Genomic DNA, 19,700 nt, shown 5'->3' with positions numbered 1-19,700 from the left:
TTGATTTTTGTTCATTAATTTTGTACCCTGCCACTCTACCAAACTCTCGTACAAGTTCTAGCAGTCTCTGTATTGAGTCTCTTGGCTCTTCTACATAAAGAATCATATCATCTGCGTATAGTGAGAGCTTGACTTCTTCGTTTCCCATTTGGATTCCTCTGATTTCTTTTTCTTGTCTTATGGCCTCAGCGAGTACCTCTAGGACTATGTTGAATAGTAGTGGAGAAAGTGGACATCCCTGTCTTGTTCCAGATCTCAGTGGGAAGGGTTCCAGCTTTTCTCCATTCAGTATGATGCTGGCGTTGGGTTTTTCATATATTGCTTTAATTATGTTGTGGATTTTTCCATCTATGCCTACCTTGGTTAGGGTTTTTAGTAGGAAGTGATGTTGGATTTTGTCGAAAGCTTTTTCTGCATCTATTGATACTATCATGTGATTCTTGTTTTTCAGTTTTTGGATGTGGTGTATCACATTTATAGATTTTCGAATGTTGAACCATCCCTGCATTCCAGGGATGAATCCTACTTGATCTGGATGAATGATCTGTCTGATGTGTTTTTGAATTCTGTTGGCTAGGATTTTGTTGAGAATCTTAGCATCAATGTTCATCAAAGAGATAGGTCTGTAGTTTTCCTTCTCTGTTAGTTCTCTGTCTGGTTTTGGGATTAAGGTAATGTTGGCTTCATAGAATGAGTTTGGAAGGGTTGCCTCTTTTTCTATTGTTTTGAAGAGTTTGTAGAGGATTGGGGTCAGCTCTGTTCGGAATGTTTTGTAGAATTCTGGAGTGAAGCCGTCTGGGCCTGGGCTTTTCCTTGTTGGGAGGTCTTTAATCACTGATTCAATCTCTACTTCAGTTATGGGTTTGTTCAGGTCGTTTGTTGCCTCTGGGCTAAGTTTTGGCAAGTGTAGAAGTCTAAGAACTTTTCCATTTCTTGGTGATCTTCTGATTTGTTGGAGTACAGTGCTTTGTAGTAATTTCTGATTATGGCCTTAATGGATGCGGTGTCTGTTGTTATGTTGCCTTTTTCATCTTTGATGCTGTTAATTCTTGCCTTCTTTTGTTTTTTCTTTGTCAGTCGGGCCAGTGGAGTGTCTATCTTGTTTATCTTCTCAAAAAACCAGCTTTTTGATTCATTGATTTTGTGTATGGTTTTTTTTATTTCTATCTGGTTGATTTCCTCCCTTGTTTTGATGATTTCTTGTTTCCTATTGTGTGTGGGGCTCTTCTGCTGTTGTTTTTCCAGTTCCTGGAGGTGTGTGTTTAGTTCCTGTATTTGGCGCCTCTCTTGGGCCTTGACATGAGCTCCAATTGCGATGAGTTTACCCCGTAGCACTGCTTTGGCAGTGTCCCACAAATTTTGGAATGTTGTGTCAGAGTTTTCATTGGTTTCCATAAATTTTTTGATCTCATCTTTAATTTCTTCTCTGATCCATTGTTCGTTTAGTAGCATATTGTTCAGCCTCCAAGAGTTTCTGTATTTCCTGGGGCATTTTGAATTGCTGATTTCCAGCTTCATTCCGTGGTGGTCTGAGAGGGTACATGGTATGATTCCTATCTTTTTGAAGTTATTTAGGTTTGCTTTGTGTCCTATCATGTGGTCGATCCTGGAGAAGGTGCCATGCACTGCTGAAAAAAATGTATAATCTGTGGCCTTAGGGTAAAAAATTCTATAAATGTCAACCAAGTCCAGTTGTTCTATTGTTTGTATGAGTTCTGTTGTTTCTTTGTTGAGTTTTTGTTTTGTTGATCTGTCTATAGTTGTTAGTGGGGTGTTAAGATCACCCACTATTATTGTGTGCATATCTATGTCTCCCCTTAAGTCCGTGAGTAATTGCTTCACGTAGCTAGGTGCGTTTGAATTTGGTGCATATATGTTCACAATGGTAATTACTTCCTGATGGATCAGTCCCTTCACCAATATATAATGTCCTTCCCTGTCCTTTTTGATGTGTGTCAGATTGAAGTCCACATCATCTGAAATTAAGACAGCTACCCCAGCCTTTTTTTCTCGTCCATTGGCATGAAATATCTGTTTCCAACCTTTCACTTTCAGCTTCTTTGAATCTCTTCTGGTTAGATGTGTCTCTTGTAGGCAACAGATAGTTGGGTGCTGTTTGATAATCCATTCTGTTAATCTATGCCTTTTGATTGGTGAGTTTAGGCCATTTGTGTTGAGAGTTAAAATTGAGAGGTTGTGATTTTGCCCTGCCATACTTGTTTTTGTGGGTGTTGATATCTGTGTTATTGCCCTTCCTTGTGTGGACTTTAGTGGGGAGACCTTCCTGTTTGCCATCTTTGCTTATGATTCCCCTCCTTTTTTTCTGGAATTAGTGCATTTCTAAGGAGATTTTGTAGAGCTGGTTTTGTGCTGGCATATTCTTCTAATTTCTCTTTGCTGTGGAAGTATTTGATTTCGTTCTCAAATACGAATGAGATCTTTGCTGGGTACAATAGTCTTGGTTGACAGTTGTTCTGATTCAGGATTTGGAAGATCTTTGTCCATTCTCTTCTTGCTTGTAAGGTCTCTTCAGAAAAGTCAGCCGTGATCCTGATTGGTTTTCCCCGGTATGTGATCTTTTCTCTGCTTCGTACTTGTCTCAGGATTCTTTCTTTGTCTTCGTTGGAGTGGAACTTGAGCACCATATGTCTGGGTGAAGATAGCTTTGGGTCATATCTGCTGGGAGTCCTCTGACCGTCCTGGATTTGAGCTGGATTCATGTTCCAAGTGTTTTGAAAGTTTTCCTGTATAATTTCGTCGAGCACCATTTGCATTCCTGATTCTTTTTCCGCTCCTTCAGGAAGGCCAATAATCCTAATATTTGATTTTCTGAGGTTGTCTTTCATTTCTTGTATGGTCTTATTGGCTTTGTTCAGACTTGTCTCCAGCTGTTTCATGAACTGGGTGTGTTCGTTTTGTGTGTCTTCCGTTTCAGAGATCCTCTCTTCTGCTGTATTTGTTCTGTTGGTTAGGCTCTCAATTTTGTGCTCTAAGTCAAGGATTTTACTTTTCATTTGTTGTATTTCTGAGGCTATGTGGTTCTTGAATTCCTTGAAGTCCTCCCAATTCTTCTCATTGTCTCTGACATATTTTAACATTATTTTTTTGAATTCCTTGTCTGGTAGATCTTCTATGTCTTCATCTCGCATCTCCGAAATAGACATTGGCTTTCGATCCTTTATTGGTAGGGTGTTGGCACTCTCATCTGGATCATTACCTTTTCTGGTATTTCTTCCCATTGTGTTAGTGTTTCTTTTTTGAGAGACCTAGGCACCAGTGTGCTGAGGGGTCTCCAAGCACTATCCTGTAGAGATCGGAGTCTGCAGGCGTGGAGTAGCAGGGTGTGGGAATTTTCAAGGCACTTTTGGTGCGTCTCCAGAACACTGGACCTCAGGGCGCCTCTTCCAGGGTCCAGAGGATTCAAAGCGCACTCTCAGCTCGTCCCCTACAGGTATGCTACCACAGGGCGTGGGGGAGTGAAGGCACTCTCTGTGAGCGCACCCTGTTTACTGGATCACAGGGCTCGGAGCAAGGGACTATAGGGCGTGTTCCAGGTGCTCTCTGGAAACGCCTCCTGCGCAGGTCCGCCCACCCCAGCACTTGCAGGGGACCGACCGCCCCTGCGCTAGCAGGGAACTGCCCAGCCCAGAGGCGTGCTTGGGTTCCTGTGGGATAGCACCGCCCAGCTGAGTGCCACACCGCAAAGGCACAGGGGAGTATCCAGTGTGCCTTTTGCCTTTCTCCCAGACACAGTTTTGGCAGTCTCAAGGCACTCGCCCTGTGTCTCTAGAGGCTGGAGCCTGGGGGGGGGAGGGGCGGGGAGACCAATTGTGTTCAGGCTCTGTCCGTGCCCCTGGGGGGCCAACTCCCGAAGCCTCCAACCCACCACTGTCCCCACCCAACTCACTCAAACCTCAGGTTCTTGCAGTCTGCCTCTTCCTCTGGTGGGAATCCTGGCCGCCAGTGCGTCTCCCGACTGCTGCGTCCGTTGCTGGTCTCCGCGGGTCGCAATGGAGCCTGGAGGCTGCGGCTGGTGCAGGTCCCGGGGGTTGGCGACCAGGGTGGGCAGATGCCGGCGGGTCCCGGTGATTCAGGGTCCTGGTGTCCGCAGCGGGGCAGGTCCTGGCGAGTCCTGGTGACCAGGGTGAGCAGATGCCAGCGGGTCCCAATCACCTCCGGTCCTCACGGCCACAGCGTCTTCAGGTCGGTCTTTGGGTGGGTTCGGTGGCTTTCAGCGTCTGCACTCAGAGGTGACTCAGCAGGTCAGGAGCGGAAAGTCGTCTTCCCTGTCCTTTGCTTTGTTTTTCCCTGGTTGCTCTTCCGAGTTGTGTGGATTTTTTTGGCTCCACACTGTCCAGGGAACTTCACGTTCTTCTCCCTGTAGTTCTATGCTGCTCCACTTACGCTTTTGTCGCGTTCTAGCCCTCTCTGTCTGTGAGCTCTCTCACAGTCTTCCTCCTATGTCGGCCATCTTGCGAGTCTCGTATTTATTCGCTTTTCACAGGGAGTGTTTTGTGGCCCAAGATTCTTGCGACCTCTGGCTTGATCTCTGCCCCTTGCACTTCAAGCACCGACTGAGCTGTCAAAGCTTCCTTCATCCCCCATAAACTCAGGCTAGCAGGGCCTCACTTGGCTTCTGCCTCCCCATCCACCTGTGAAACCCACCTCCTCCCTAAGCCACCAAGCTCTCACCGGAGGTCAGTTTGACCAAGTCCCATCACACTCCCCCCAACTTGTGACTCCCTCTGTACAGATCAGTTGCCTACTGCATCTCCTGTACCAGAGCCACAGCTCTTACATGTCAGGAACCCTGCATTTCTCACTGCTATGCATTCAGGGCCACGCATGTTTCCTGTGCACAACGAATGTTTCCGTGAAAGCAAACTGCTTAAATTTTGGGTCTGTGTATGACAATGGGAGAGCTGTCAGGTTCAAACAAGTCACATACTGTGGCTTTAACATCACTACTGAAACTCATTTTGAAATGCAATGCCCAGTGGGATGGATTAAGAGGTGAGATCTGTAACAGGTGATTAGGTTGAGGGTTTCTGCCCCATCTGTGGTTCATGGTTGAGTGGATTGGTGGAGGGAGTGGTTTTGCTGTGAAGGGGAACTTCACATGGCTTACTAACTCTATCATGCCATGCATTGTCCTGCACTGTCTTGGGACCACTAGAAAAGCAGACTCTCACCAGATGCCAAGTAGAGCTGGGACCATGTTCTCAGACATCAGAACTCACATCTCTCTCTCCCTTCCTCCTCCTCTGCTCCCCTCCCCCCTTTTTTGTTTCAGAAATCATCCAGTCTGGCACTCTGTTAAAGTAACAGAGAATAGACTGAACTGTCACCTCTTCCTAAAGGGAGTGGAGGACCTCATCAGTTCTCCCTCCCTACCTTTGACTCCCCTCTTAAGGAAAAGGCAAGGATAATTACAGGCCCCTCAGAAACAGGCATGACTTGGAAAGAGACCGGGGGAAGGAAGAGGCCTGTAGCTTTGATTCATCCAGAAAGACAGTAAGACGAGGTTGCAGTTCAAAGTTCGAATTAATAGGAGGATGAGGTTCTTGGTAACCCTGAACAATCAGGCTAATGCCTTTTTAGGTTAGCTTGCCTTGTCTCGCCCTCCTGGGAAAGAGAATGTTCGTCCACATCACACTATCCCTTTAGCTTAAAGTCAGAGTAGCCATGTCACCCAGACTTAGGGCTGCTCCACCTGCAGGCACAAGTCCATGTTTCAGGTACTATGGGCAGAACAAAGAGGGATGGGCCACTGGGAAAAGAACATGTTCTCGGGGAAGACAGGCCCTAAAGCAGGCCTTATGGGAAAGGAGGAGACCTGTGGACTATGGTCTGCAACTCCCAACAGCCCACTGGGCATGGGCAGCAGAAACGTGAACATGGCCCCTTATGAAGCACTCACTGGGCCAAGCATTTTCCATAACCAATCTCGTTTGCTCCTCCATCAGTCCCATGAACAGCTGGTCTAACTGAACTCACCAGATAGATAAGGTGACAGTAAGATATGTTTAAGGCCACCCAGGCAACAAGTGAGCCCAGATCAGACCCAACACCCTTCCTTTTAAGAGTGGTTACACTCTAAAACCAAAGCAGAATCCAACTAGCATTTGAATTACCTTGAACATGAAGCAGAAGAGGGCAGGTGGGAGACATGAGAGAGCAAAGTTCGGCAGATTTGTAACCCCATCTCATGTTTACCCTAAGCACATGTTCACAAAGAACCCTCAGGGTAAAAGGAGCTGCTGCTTCAAACACTCCTCTCTCTCACTAAATAATGCCTTGTTGAGTTCTCAGAGTTCTCAGAAGTTAAATGTGCCTATGACAGGAATCTGTTCCCTGCCAACAAAAACCCAGCCATGTGGAGGAAAGAAAACATTCATGGGTTGAGCTGCTTGGGAACAGCACCAAGGTTCTTTAAGGACACGTTTTATTTTATTTTCAGAATGAAATCTGTGAAGTTGGTATTGTTACCAGCACAGGATGACAGCTGAGACACGTGAACTGCTACCTGTCACAGATCTACCAAGTGGCTCGGCACTCCAGCATCGAGTTCTGTGCAACTCCAGTCAGTGCCCATCTGATCACACCTGAAACCAGCTGCTCAGAGGCAAATGAGCATGGCTGGGCCTCCCTTCTGAAGGCACAATGGCTGCGTTCAGAGCTATGGCTGTCCATGAGAAAGGAGGAAGAGCCTTGGGGTGGGAGGAGAATCTCTCCTTCCAGAATGGAGGAAGGAAACCTGGGGGAGAGGGGCATTGCAAGGAAACCCCAAGCAATGGATCTGTATCCCATTCCTTGGGATATTTCAGACTTCAGGCTATCTTTGGCACCTGACGAAACCTGTCATGCCTCACAGAACCCATGTACCATTGGACCAAGCACTTACCCAGCTTAGGGAAATCTCAAACCACATTCTCTCTTTGTTATTATTTACAATGCTCTAATTGATCTTCCTAGAGTAAACCCACCTTCCAACGAAGGTGGGTAAAAACCAACTTGAGAAAAAAGCACAATAATGCATGACCAACTGAGGACATAATGAACAGCTCCCACAACAACAGAGCCAACTATGCAGCACTGCTGTTTTCCTTAAGAAACTCTTCGGGTGAGAAAGCATACACTTCTCTCAAATCGAACATTTCAAAACCAGTCACCATCTTGCTTTTAGGAAGAGTCAGTGTAAATCACATTCATGAAAGAGACAGAAGAGAGATTTATAAAAGAATGAGTCCATACAGGCTTACAGTTGCACTCATTCTTAGCTCTCAAAAATGTTTAGATCTTCAAGGAGCAGAGATGAGGTTATTTATGGGACATCTATAGGGTATCACTTGACATGCCAGACTTTAGCTCTCTGGGCAAAGCAAAAACAAACTCACCATTTGATCCAGCTGAAAGAGCTGTAGAGAAGAAAGAAAACAACAATATAAGCACACACAGGGTTTGTTGTTAAACTGAGAAACCAACAAAAAGTGAAGGCGTGACATGAGATCAACGTTTTTTTCCATTCAGTCTGTCCAATCGCATCTGATAGGACACCAGAAACCATGAGAACAAATGAGTCATTTACTTGTTCTCTTCCTGAACTGAGTATTTGAAATTATTACTAAAATATAACTTATTTCTTTTTTTATTGCAAAGTCAGATATACAGAGGAGACAGAGAGGAAAATCTTCTGTCAGTTGATTCTCTCCCCAAGTGAGCCTCAACAGCCAGAGCTGCGCTGATCTGAAGCCAGGAACCCAAAGCCTCCTCCAGATCTCCCACATGGGTGCAGGGTCTCAAGGCCTTGGGCCATCCTCTACTGCTTTCACAGGCCATAAGCAGGGAGCTGGGTGGGAAGCAGGGCTGCCGGGATTACAACTGGAGCCTGTTGGGAGCACTGCACGTGTGCCCTGCCCTAAGATGATGCCTGGACCCTACTTCCTCTTGGAGACAGGTTTCAGGAAGTGCCCTGTGATTGGCCCTTTACCGCTTGCCTCAGGCGTGTAAGCTGATTGGAGGATTGAGAGATAGCTAGGGGCCTCGGGGGAGGGGTGAGGAGGTTCTCTGTGTAATGGAAATAACGGACTTAACTGACTTAACTGAAGGCTTCTGGGTAACGGATTTAACGGATAGGAGGGATATATAAGCCAGGGGCTTCTGCCCCAAAGGAGGAACTGAAGGTTGGAATAAAAGTGCCTCTGAAATGCTCTCCAGTATCGGGTGATTTCTTCCGCAGGACGGGAGACACAGATATCTGGTACCGTGACTAGGACAGAAGTTAGCTGGTGAATACCAGGAAGGTAAGTAGCTGAGCAGATCGCTCAGGGAGCCGCTTACAACGGGAATTAGTTTACAACTGAGACTTTTGCTCAGGGAGCCGCACTAGGCGGGAACGTGCACGTCAGGTTCGCAGGTTAGCGACAAGAAAAACAAAAACAAAAATAAAAAGGTTCGCAGTTGGCGACAAGAAGGTTCACGGTTGAGTGACTAGAGAAAAGTCAGAGCAATGGGGAATTTGTCCTCCATGGTGCGCATGCAGCACCTGCTGCAGAGATTGTTAAGTGAGTCAGAAGAGTCAGACTCGGAGGATAAGGAGGAGGCCTCTGGAAGTGAGTCTTCTGAGGATCCTCCACCCATTAAAAGCTTGGCTAAATGCTTTGCTCTGATAGCAGTTCTTGGGATGCTGATTTTGTTAGTCAGGCCTTATATTGCTACAGGTGGCCGCTTTTTGATTCATTCAGACCTCCATTACCTGACCCTAAGTTTTCTGTTGCCTGGTTTTCTACCTTTTAAATATCTTTTTAGTATGATCCGAAAGAAAAGGTCAAGAAAAAAAAAACGATTTTATCTCTTGTAATTCTTAAGGTTTCATTTGTGATGTTTTCAAAAATGTAAAATTTTATCGCAAATAATTTGTTATAGAAGTTAACTGTAATTCACTATTATTTCAAGGTATAAGTTAAATTAATGTGGTATTTATTTTATATAAAGCATTTTTATAGTTTAAAATAATTCTTGTGTTTTCGGCTGGTTATCAAACTTCTCACTGCTTTAAATTGGTAAAGATTTTGTATTTGTTTTAAAGGTATTTGAGTGATGATTTCATGTCAATAACGAAGTCTAACCTATAATGTGTTATACTAACAACAACAAAAAAAACCTTCTTCCAGATATTTTTAGCCATCCTTAAAGGGGCATCCAAGAATTCAAAAGTTTCCAATTCTAGGGTTTCCCTTGGTATTCTTATGAGGCCTCAAGAATGCCAATGGATTTATCTCCCGTTTTGTGGAGACAGTTAATCAGGTTGATTGGATTAAGATTATTGCCAAATGTAGTAAAATTTTGTCGTGTCAAACTGTTGTATACATCCATGGAGTTGTGAAGGTTTAAATTTTAGTTTGCAATGATGAAAAGATTTCGTAACGGTGACTTTTCTTTCTCAAGGTCTTTGTTCAAGACTATTTACTTGATGACTTTTCAGCTACTGGTTTCTGGAGAACACTACTATTACTAAGTTTGATTGAGAATAATTTTTTTTTTTAAGTCTCCAAAAGCATGTGTTTGTGTGTGTGTGTGTGCGCGCGCACATGTGTGTCTTAATGTTTGTCATCTGTATAAATTGTTTAAAATTGTTATAATGTGTTACTGTCTGTTTGTTGGTCAGAAAATATTCTAGCTTTTGTGAATTAAGATTAAACTTCCTGTAGGAAACATTTTAAAAAGCAGGTAAATTAATGCATACATATAATTTGCATATCAACAGCAAAAGCAGGTTGCCTTGAGCTCTGAATTCTGCAGACACTCCCAGAGCTTTCAGATAGGACTGTAAAAATATCTAAGTGATTTTAAACCTTTGCTACAAATTCATTTACTTTGAATAAGATTACTAGTTAACATGGATTTCTTAAATTTATGTAATTTAAATTACTAATAATTATTTTTAAAGTATATTATATCATTGATACATTTATTATTAACCTGTATTCCTGCCTCATTTATAACAGGAAGTAGGCCTTTGGGATAAATGTTTAGTAAAGCTATTATTTGATAGTTTTACTTTATACTAACCCTGTAAGAGTAAGCAACCTGGTACCTCAGACCCAAGGCCCAGATCCCGTCCTCATTTGGGGGTGAGGATCAGTCTATATTTTCCCAAAAAACGAAAATGGTCCGAGGTGGATTCCTGAGAGGCTTGTCCGGCAAGCTCCTGCTGCTGAGTCTTGTGAAAGCTCGGGTACTGGCCAAGATGATGGCATTTGAATCAGAAGATCGACGGGACAAGCAAGTATATTAGGCTTTTATATATTATATATTAGTATTTGTTAAGCATTTAGGTCCTGATATTTCCTGCCAGTTTTTCCTTAAATCAGACTATCAGATTGTCTGGTGTGTGGACCCCAGCTGTTGGGGGTCTGGAGCTCTTTTTATAAATAGCTCAATTTTTGCCCATGCTTTTTCTTAGAAGGTGACATACCAAGAGTTTTGTTCAGACACTGCGCAGCGTAATGCTGCTGCAGAAAACCCCCAGTGGAATTTAGAACAGGCAGTGGGGATCTACAGGAATGTCTCTCCAAAGTTATTCAAGGAGCCAATGAGCCTTATGTTGATTTTGTAGCTAGACTTATTCAAACTGCCTCTAGAAATTTTGGGGAGGTGGAGTCAGCAATGCCTTTGGTAAAGCAGTTAGTGTATGAACAGGCTAAAAAAAGGTGCTGAGAAGCAATAAAGCTGTGGAAGCGTAGAAAAAAAAAATTAAAACTATGCTATATAAACAGAAAGGGGGAATAGGGATCAATATAGATCCCTAAAGGACAAGCTAGTTATTATTGTTTCAGGTGAGTATTAATATTAGTAATTCTACTGTGCCATCACCCTGCATTCTATTGACTAGTTAAACCTTAGGAATAGTGGCCATTCTTTTACAGATAAAAACAGTACATTTAGAGGACGTAAGTATTCCTACTAAAATCCTATGCGGAGTATAACCACGAATTCTTTTGAGGTGAAGCCTCTGTTTCTGCTGTGGAAGCAGCAATGTCCATGATTTTTGGAGGCCAGTTGCAGAATTGATTTTATATGTTTGTGTTTCCTGTTAGCAATGCTAGTTAGGCAGAGATTCACTTAACCTGTGGAATAGATTGTTTTCTTTCAGAATGTTGGAATACAACTGAGTACCCGCTGGCTGTGGTGATGTGCGTACCCACCTATTTTCCCAGAACGATGACAGTTAAAGAAAACGACCTGTCAGTCCACCTGCGGCCAGAGTATGACTTCAGGGTTACTGCTGCCACTGTAACAGCAATAGCTACCGGCGGTTATGACTGTGTACGCCCTGGCATGGCAGATCTCTGTGGTTCTTCAGACACAGGAGCAGTTTAACCAACATGTTTGGACTGGCTTGCTAATCATAAGCTGATGAGTGGACTTAAGAACAGGTGGACATGTTATCTGAGGTCCTCTCAGTTTCCAACTTGCAGCTAATCTATTAAGAAGCCTTTCAGTTTATTTGAATGGGACTTGAGATGTTTAGTTTGATAATTTACACGGTTTATTTGTATGGGACTCGGGATGTTCAGTTTGATATAATTATACATATGGTAATCCTGTTCAATCTGTATCTGCCCTGCCCTGGAATGCTTGGGTATTGTGCACCAGTAGGGGTAGGTGTTCAGATATATCAGCTTTTGCATTTATTGATAAGGTAGTGATAAAAAATTGTAATTATAGTAGTAATAGTTCTAGAATATGGGAAGATGTTAAAGTTAATTGCAGTTGTGATGTTATCTATAATGCTATTTATGTATGTGTACAAGCTCCATTTACCTGGATTGTGTGTTACTCCTTCTATTGTCACCAATGGGTCCCGAGCATTGAATCTGCCCAGAGAGTTATTCGCTATAAATAGCACCAAAGTAGAGATTGCCACGGTAGAGCAATGGACAAATTGGATACTAAAGGGTCTTTCTTTTGCACGCCAATGGGCCGGTATAGTAGGCCTGGGCCTTATCTTATTAATTATTTCTTTGGGGTCAGCGGACGCTTCATACAGAGGCTGCTAGTGCAAGCTGTGCTTGCCCTTCACGACAGAGAATCCCCAGAAGTCTGGCTAGGCATGTTGGACTGGTAGTCAGAGACGGGTAAGTATCCGAAAAGGCTTTACCAACCTAAGACAGGTGCCACGTTCCTAGCCACGCGGTTTGCCCATGACGGTTAAGGAGAGCCTGGACTCGGAACACCTAAGACAGGCACAGTCCCTTGCTTAATAAAACAAAAAGGGGGAGTTGTTGGGAGCACTGCACGTGTGCCCTGCCCTAAGATGATGCCTGGACCCTACTTCCTCTTGGAGACAGGTTTCAGGAAGTGCCCTGTGATTGGCCCTTTACCGCTTGCCTCAGGCGTGTAAGCTGATTGGAGGATTGAGAGATAGCTAGGGGCCTCGGGGGAGGGGTGAGGAGGTTCTCTGTGTAATGGAAATAACGGACTTAACTGACTTAACTGAAGGCTTCTGGGTAACGGATTTAACGGATAGGAGGGATATATAAGCCAGGGGCTTCTGCCCCAAAGGAGGAACTGAAGGTTGGAATAAAAGTGCCTCTGAAATGCTCTCCAGTATCGGGTGATTTCTTCCGCAGGACGGGAGACACAGATAGGAGCCCATATGGGATCCTGGCACATGAAAGGTGAGGACTTTAGCTGATAGGTTACCAAGCGGGGCCCTAAAATATAACTTACTTCTAGGAGGAAACCTTTCAAAAGGTACATGGGAAATGTACATGATGAAAAAACTACACATGGATTCCCAACATTTTCTGCATCAGAATACACATCTCTAATTTTACTTTCTACAAACTTTTTGAGGTACTTTGATATATAATTGTATTCATTGTTAACAGTAGTCTCTCTTTTTGTAATTATTTCAAAGCTTTAATAGGCAGCAAGCATGGGGGATGAATTACCTAGATGACTTAGAAGTTTAACTGTGTAATAGCCATGTAGCTGCTATTAGTGGTGGTAGGTTGAGGTTTTCACTCTAAAAGGCTACATTTCACCTCTTCTGTACTTCCATTTTAGAAAGTCAGAAATATAGAGAGGAGGAGAGACAGAGAGGAAGATCTTCTGTCCACTGATTCACTCCCCAAGTGGCCACAATGGCCACAGCTGAGTCTCCCATCTGAAGCCAGGAGCAGAAGCGTCCTCTGGGTTATCCATGTGGGTACAGAGTCCCAAAGCTTTGGGCCATCCTCAACTGCTTTGCCAGGCCACAACCAGGGAGCTGAATGGAAAGTGGGGCCGCAGGGACACAAACCAGTGTCCATATGGGATCCTGCGCCTGCAAGGTGAGGACTTTAGCCACTAGGCTACTGCGCCAGGCCCCGTACTTCCACTTACATGCCAGCAATGCAAGAATGGTATAGATGCTGTGCCTTAATTATTATAAACATGTGATGGAAAAATACTATGTATGAGCATTCAGCACTTGAGAAACTAATGTTAGCAATACTGGAACACAAACACTTAGGAACCTTTGCTAATGTTTATGTCAATTTCCAAACAGGTCTGTGAAGAGATTATTTTACTTCTAAATAATACTTCCATCTTAAAAGCCCAAGCCTAGTGACTAGAACCTGCATCCTTCCCTATGCAACTTCATACCTGAAAGCTTAGGTTGTGTCTTTTTCTTCTTGCTCGAAACTTTTAAGAACTCATCAATAAGCAAGTCGTTGGCACAGGCTCTCTTGTCAGGGTCTGGTTCAAAACATTTCAGTATGAATGCCTTCGCCTCTGCAGACATGGACTCTGGGATCTCAGGGTGCACTTTAAACATTCCCACCTAAGATTATAGGAAGAAGCATAATTTGTCACCTGACCTCCAAATGTTAGCACTAGGCTCCTAAGTGCAACAAGCTCCCATTCTACAAACTCATGTGAGCTTGGGACTCAATGTGAATACACTTTCTATAGGTTGTGGACAGTGACTCCATGCATGACATTACCAATGCTTATGATACATGCTGAGTAAGTAGCTTCAGAGAGTGCATAGCATTTTGAAGTAATAATTTGGTCCTTCTAATTTTTGGACGATACCAATATACTGCCACGCAGAAAAAGATATTTTTAGTTAAGACCACTGACTTGTTCATAATAACTATGAACCTGGGATTGTGCTGGTCTTTTCCACTTACAAATCTCATCAAATCCTGTCTCCAAACTAGCAGACAAAATAGTATCCCTGTCATACCAATGAGGAAAGCAGGGCTCAGAAGGGATGAACTTACATGGTTATTAGCAGGTAAATCTGGAATTTAAATCTCAATTTGTCTGGATTAAAGCCTATGTCTGTCCCCAATTACACAATCTGTATTTTTCCTATCTCAAATGTACCTACATTAAAAGTGATTTGAAAATAAACAACGTTGCAATTAACTTACCTCTCCTTAAAAGAAATTAATGATGTTCTTTTGTATTTAGCACAGAGAAAATTTTCCAAGAAAATATTTATTGTTATAGAGTTCATAGAAGCTATTATATACATAATAACATGACTATTTAGAGTAATTATGGAACATGTATCATGGGGCAGGCACTATTCTAAGTGCTCTCCTATCTCACACACCATCTCACACACTTCAAACTCCTCTGAGTATTATTTTTCCACCTGTATCAAGAGTGAGGAAACTGAGAAACATGAAAGTTAAGTAACTTACCTAAAGTCTCAAACATCTTCACTAGCATCACAAATCATGGGTAAAGTATATGTTTACCTCTCAAGTATATCATACCGTATGCACTGCTTTGGTTCCTTGCCTAATAACAAAGGCATGCTGTATAATCACGAAGTATACAGAGGGTAAAAAGGCTGAATTTAGATCAAAGTCCTCAAGACTAGTGACAACCTGACAGACTGGCTGAGAAGAGGAAGATACCTCTCTACGCTAAGACAAGCTCTCTCCGAGCATCTGCCAGTGCTCCTTCTGGCTTGGCTCTTCCCATCAGCCCTGGCCCAAGGGATCATCCATCAGCCAAAGTAAGTCATGCTTTGTCAAAGCTGTTGGTGTGCAGCACATGACCCTCACATGAGGCCGTCCACCAATGGCACAAAGGCTGGAAATGCATCCAGCAGCAGGGTGAGAAGTAACCATGCTTATCCCAAGACCTCTGCCTTATAGAAGGGCAGATCACTGAGTTATACTTCCTGGGAACCAGGTTTTCCATTTTAAATTTCCCACTGACTTGGGAGTCATTGAACCAGGTTTACCACACCCAGTCCCCAGATACTGAAACCGTGGCTCCTGGGCTCTCTCAGGTCCGTTTCTGTAACAGGTGTCTCCTACTGCAAGAAGTGGTGGCTACAGTGAGGTATGTCTCACTCTCCTGAGAATTACTAATGGGAGAATTAACAAGCCAGAAGACTAAATATGTCAGAATAAGATGGATTTAAAAACGCCTAATTTAAAAAACGGAACCTTCAAGCTATTATGGTAGAGAAGTAAAGGCAGACATTAGCTGGACTAAATTCCTAAATGAGTCAAAACACTTTTGAACCACCTTGCATATAGTGGCGCGTTCATTAAACTATATTGTGAAAAAGAGGTCAAAAGACATTAGAGTGGATCCCATACTGTAGCTAAGACAACCCAGGCACCAGAGAGCCTCTGAGTGAGGCACTGGCCCTGACTCTTGTCAAATTTGAATGTGCTGTCAACGTAGGCTTACTCAGGTTCCTTCCCTTTTGCCTTACAAAAACGACATGTATCTAGCACATCCAGTAGCTATAAGAAGCATTATTTATGTATCTCTAAGATAATACAGTTGGTGACCTTGAACATGGCTGCCTGTGGTTCTCCCAGTTCATGAAACGGGGGCTTTCCTGTGGCCATCTCGATGATCGTACAGCCCAAAGACCAGATGTCCGCTGCTTTCCCATAGCCACGTGGTCCTTTATCTATGATTTCTGGTGCCATATACTGAAGGGTACCTGCAAACAACCCATATATATTTTCACTTCAACGGAAGAATACGGATGGGCGACAACTCCAGCTTCACCACACAAGTAAGACAGCTTTAAAAACAGGATTCAGGTGTTAATATTTCATCTTTTGTGAGTTTATTTCTTCCACTGTGCATACAGTGGCAGTAACAGTTTTCATGATGAATTTGTCAATATGTATTTTCTGGAATCAATTCTTCAAATACATGCAGACTGCTCTTATAAATACTTCTAATCTATTTCCAGAAAAAAAATAGCTTATACATCAATTTTCTGAAATCAGTATTTCACAACTCCTGAACTGAATGCTTAGTTCTCTTTCTATTCTTGTTGCTTAATCATGACAGCATCAAGATCCTGAAAGCCACTGTGAAAAATAACGCAAATACTTTCTGGCATACTCTATTCTGTAAATCAAGTTTACATGACTCCTGCATGTCTATAATATGTGGAATAACCAGTTACACAGATGAAAAGCCATAAGACATCAATAGAGACAAATCATCAGACATGGTGAGAACAGAATAGAAACAGATTTAGAAGGCTGCATGAAATCAGAGAGCAGTGTGATGGAAAACATTAAACGAGGAGCCAAGATCTGCTGCTTCTTGTTCTAGCTGGGTTCACCCCAGGTAAACAACTGCAGTGACTTCACTGCTCCAAAGGAGAGGATGAATTCCAACCTCTAGGCTTTGAGAGGTTTCCCTTGGTCCAGCAATGGGGTCAGGAGCATGGATGGGAATATCTTATTGTCATATCCTCTGCTTCTGATATACTCACACGAATGATATAATCAGCTAACAGGAACTCCTCCAAGATGCCAGGTTGAATTACTTCAACTCTTGAGGCATTTGCCAAAAGAACTACTTCAGTATTTTCTGGTTCATAACGAACTGATGGAAATTTTGAAAAATATAGACAAGAACTTTCACAAATATCTCATGCATGATTTATCGCTAAAAACTCTTATGTAAAATTCCTCCACATGATTCCTGTGAAACCCACAAATGAACAATGGAAATGAACTGCTGTTCATACACAGCATATGAAAGTATATTGTTTTTATCAAGTAGTGTCAGCCTGCCAGCTTCATCTCACAGACCTCATTGTTAGTTGGGAATATTTGTTCACGCTTAAGTTTGTATCTAACCACATATGTTGCTCTAAGCTTAAAACAGAACATTACTGGAGGGAAGTCTTTTATTTAGCTAGAGATAAAGCAGCCTATCCTTAGTAGAAAACTGCTACAATTTCTTTCATCTATATCTTTCCTCCAAGTGATAACTTTTTAAAGATTTAAATAAAACCCAGTGTCCTTTTTTAAAAAAAATGTGTATATTAGAATCTTGTCTGGGAACACCTCACACAAAGTTTCTTTAGGGATCTCCCTAATCGAGCTTTCGGACTCAGAACGCTAGCCATCAAAAGACAGAGGACAGAACAAGTCAATCAACCACCTCAGCTATATGTTGGCAATGAAAATACTGGGCAAACGGAGACTATATGATGGACTATGTCAGTCAGTGGATTCTCCAACGACCGCATCATGCTTGCAGTGGTGAGAGTGGCAGCAATTCTGAACTGTTGAACTATCAAAACCACTTGAGCAAGACCCTTGGAGCATGCCCCACATCAGGGACCTGGGTTGGGTGGGAGACTGGTTGGGGCTTCTCCCTTAAAATTCCCTTTTACATCAGATATATTAAGGAAACAAAACGGAACTAATTGTCTTGCCCATCTTCCTGTAGTGCTTGAACCTTTTTACTCTAATTATGTCAAGATTGTAAAAATAAATAATATAATAATAATAATAATAATAATAATAATAAAATGTGTATTAAAGCCATTCCTGCTTGTTGTCTCTGGGATTAATGAAAAAATTTAAGTTGTACTAACATCCAAATATGATTTTCAACTGATAAAAACAGTGAATTTTAAAAATGGACAATTCAGGTACTGCAATAAATTACACAATATTTCATGAAAAAACACGAAACACTATCTTATATAAAATGATTTACAGAGATGGAAAAGGATGATACAATTGTATCCAAACATCAGCCTATGGAAAATAAGAGGGAGCACAAATTCAGATTCAAATCTTATTTATCTTATCTCAAATTTATCCAAAAGTTTTTTTTAAAATATTTTTCTTGATCTGTTTGTTTTGAGAAGTGGAGAGACAAAAATCTCCCATGCACTGGTTCACTGCCCAAGTGCCTGTAATGGGCAGGACTGGATGGAGATGGAAGTCAGGCAGTGACTTCCCTGCTGCAGGAAACCCTGCCCCTTGACTAACATTCTCGAAGGATCAGTCTGGTGTTGAGAACAGAGCAGGGGGCACATGTGCAAGAAGAGTAAGGGGTCTTTCGAGTGTGAGACATGGGTGGTAGCAGGGGAAGGGGCCTACAAAGGCACAGCCAACAGGCTGCCTTGATACATTGGGTTGGAGTGTGAGAAAAGGCACCACACATAATTCGACACCTGCAGTGGCCATCCAGTGAACCAGGGAGACTGTGGGAAGAACAGCTTCAGGGAGAAAATAATGAATCCCATTTGGCATCTAGTTTGAATATCAGTGCTATTACTAACTAGCTTTGTGACTCTGAGACAGTTGTCCAACTTCTTTGAATCTTAATTGCCTTCCCATAAACTGGGATAATAATCCCTAATGATAAAGATTGATTTGCAAACTGCAATGAGATCACAAATGCCAGGCAGCAAGCACTGAGCCGGGTGCACAGTCAGCACTCCACAAACAGTGCTCACTCTGGCTTTTTTCCTCAGCAAAATCAAGAGAATGAACCGGATCAGTGTCATACGGTTGCATTCCTTAGAGACCAACTAGGCACCTGCAAACTGAAGAGCACAGTTAGTGCTGCGAGGTGTTTGGGGTTGAGGGGATGGATCTGCTCACCTGTTAACCCTCAAGGTCAGTGCAGGAGACAGGTCTCTCTTCCTATGCCAGGGCAACAGGTAAGCACAAGACAACAGCTTGTGTAGTCTACTTTCCTATAACTCCTTTGGGAATTTTACCAAGGAGAGAAAGATGTCTTTGACTTACACAGAAGACATTAAAGTAATACTCTGCCCCTGAAAGTAGGCATTTTCTGTCCAGGAGTTTCCAAACCTACAAAATGTGCCTTGCTAAACTGCAGGCATATTTTAGTTACTAAGATTTGGGGATTTACTTTCTTCACAAAATATATTCTAACTGTTTTTACTTGTGAACTCTGAAATATTCATGACTAGGAAGGTGCCAGGTGGGCTAGAGATGCAGACTTTCTCTCCTTGTCCACCTGTCAGAAGGGGCACCATGGTCACAGAGGGCAGAAAGTGAACACACAGAGTAAGGGTAAGGGCACAACCCGAGCTCGCGCACGTCTGGTATGCTGAGGCCTCTGGTACACATGTCCTCTTCCAGTGTGTCCATCTGTGCTACAGAGGCTCTCCTGCAGCCTTGGTAGAGTTCAGAAATGGCAACATCCAGCCACTCTACCTGATGCTGAACCAAGGATTACCCAGGGTCATTTTTTTTTCTTTCTTCTTCTTCTTGATCAATTTCTGTCTCTTTGTTGGATAAGAACAAAACCTAATCTTTCATGCAAATCAGCATCATGGAGTGATGAGAACTTGGAGGGGATGGCGGGTAGATATACTTCCTGTCATTGCAGTCTCAACTTCCTCTTGGCTACCATCACTTGGGCTC

The 19,700-nt window shown here is 42.9% G+C and overlaps 1 protein-coding gene across 1 annotated transcript in view; it reads right to left on the bottom strand.

Moving 5' to 3' along the window:
• Nucleotides 1-19,700, bottom strand: part of MAP3K5 (mitogen-activated protein kinase kinase kinase 5) — a 240,487-nt gene that overhangs the window by 42,555 nt on the left and 178,232 nt on the right. Inside the window, exons 19-21 of the mRNA XM_058671310.1 lie at nucleotides 15,822-15,979; nucleotides 13,657-13,834; nucleotides 7,398-7,418 (exon numbers count right to left, since the gene is read on the bottom strand). Coding sequence (XP_058527293.1) covers nucleotides 7,398-7,418; nucleotides 13,657-13,834; nucleotides 15,822-15,979 — 357 coding nt within the window. The remainder of the gene's footprint in view (nucleotides 1-7,397; nucleotides 7,419-13,656; nucleotides 13,835-15,821; nucleotides 15,980-19,700) is intronic.

The sequence above is a fragment of the Ochotona princeps genome, chromosome 1, assembly GCF_030435755.1.
Source record: "Ochotona princeps isolate mOchPri1 chromosome 1, mOchPri1.hap1, whole genome shotgun sequence".
Lineage (NCBI taxonomy): Eukaryota > Metazoa > Chordata > Mammalia > Lagomorpha > Ochotonidae > Ochotona > Ochotona princeps.
Note: the sequence above shows the minus strand (reverse complement) of the source record. Positions and strands in the feature narration are given on the sequence as shown.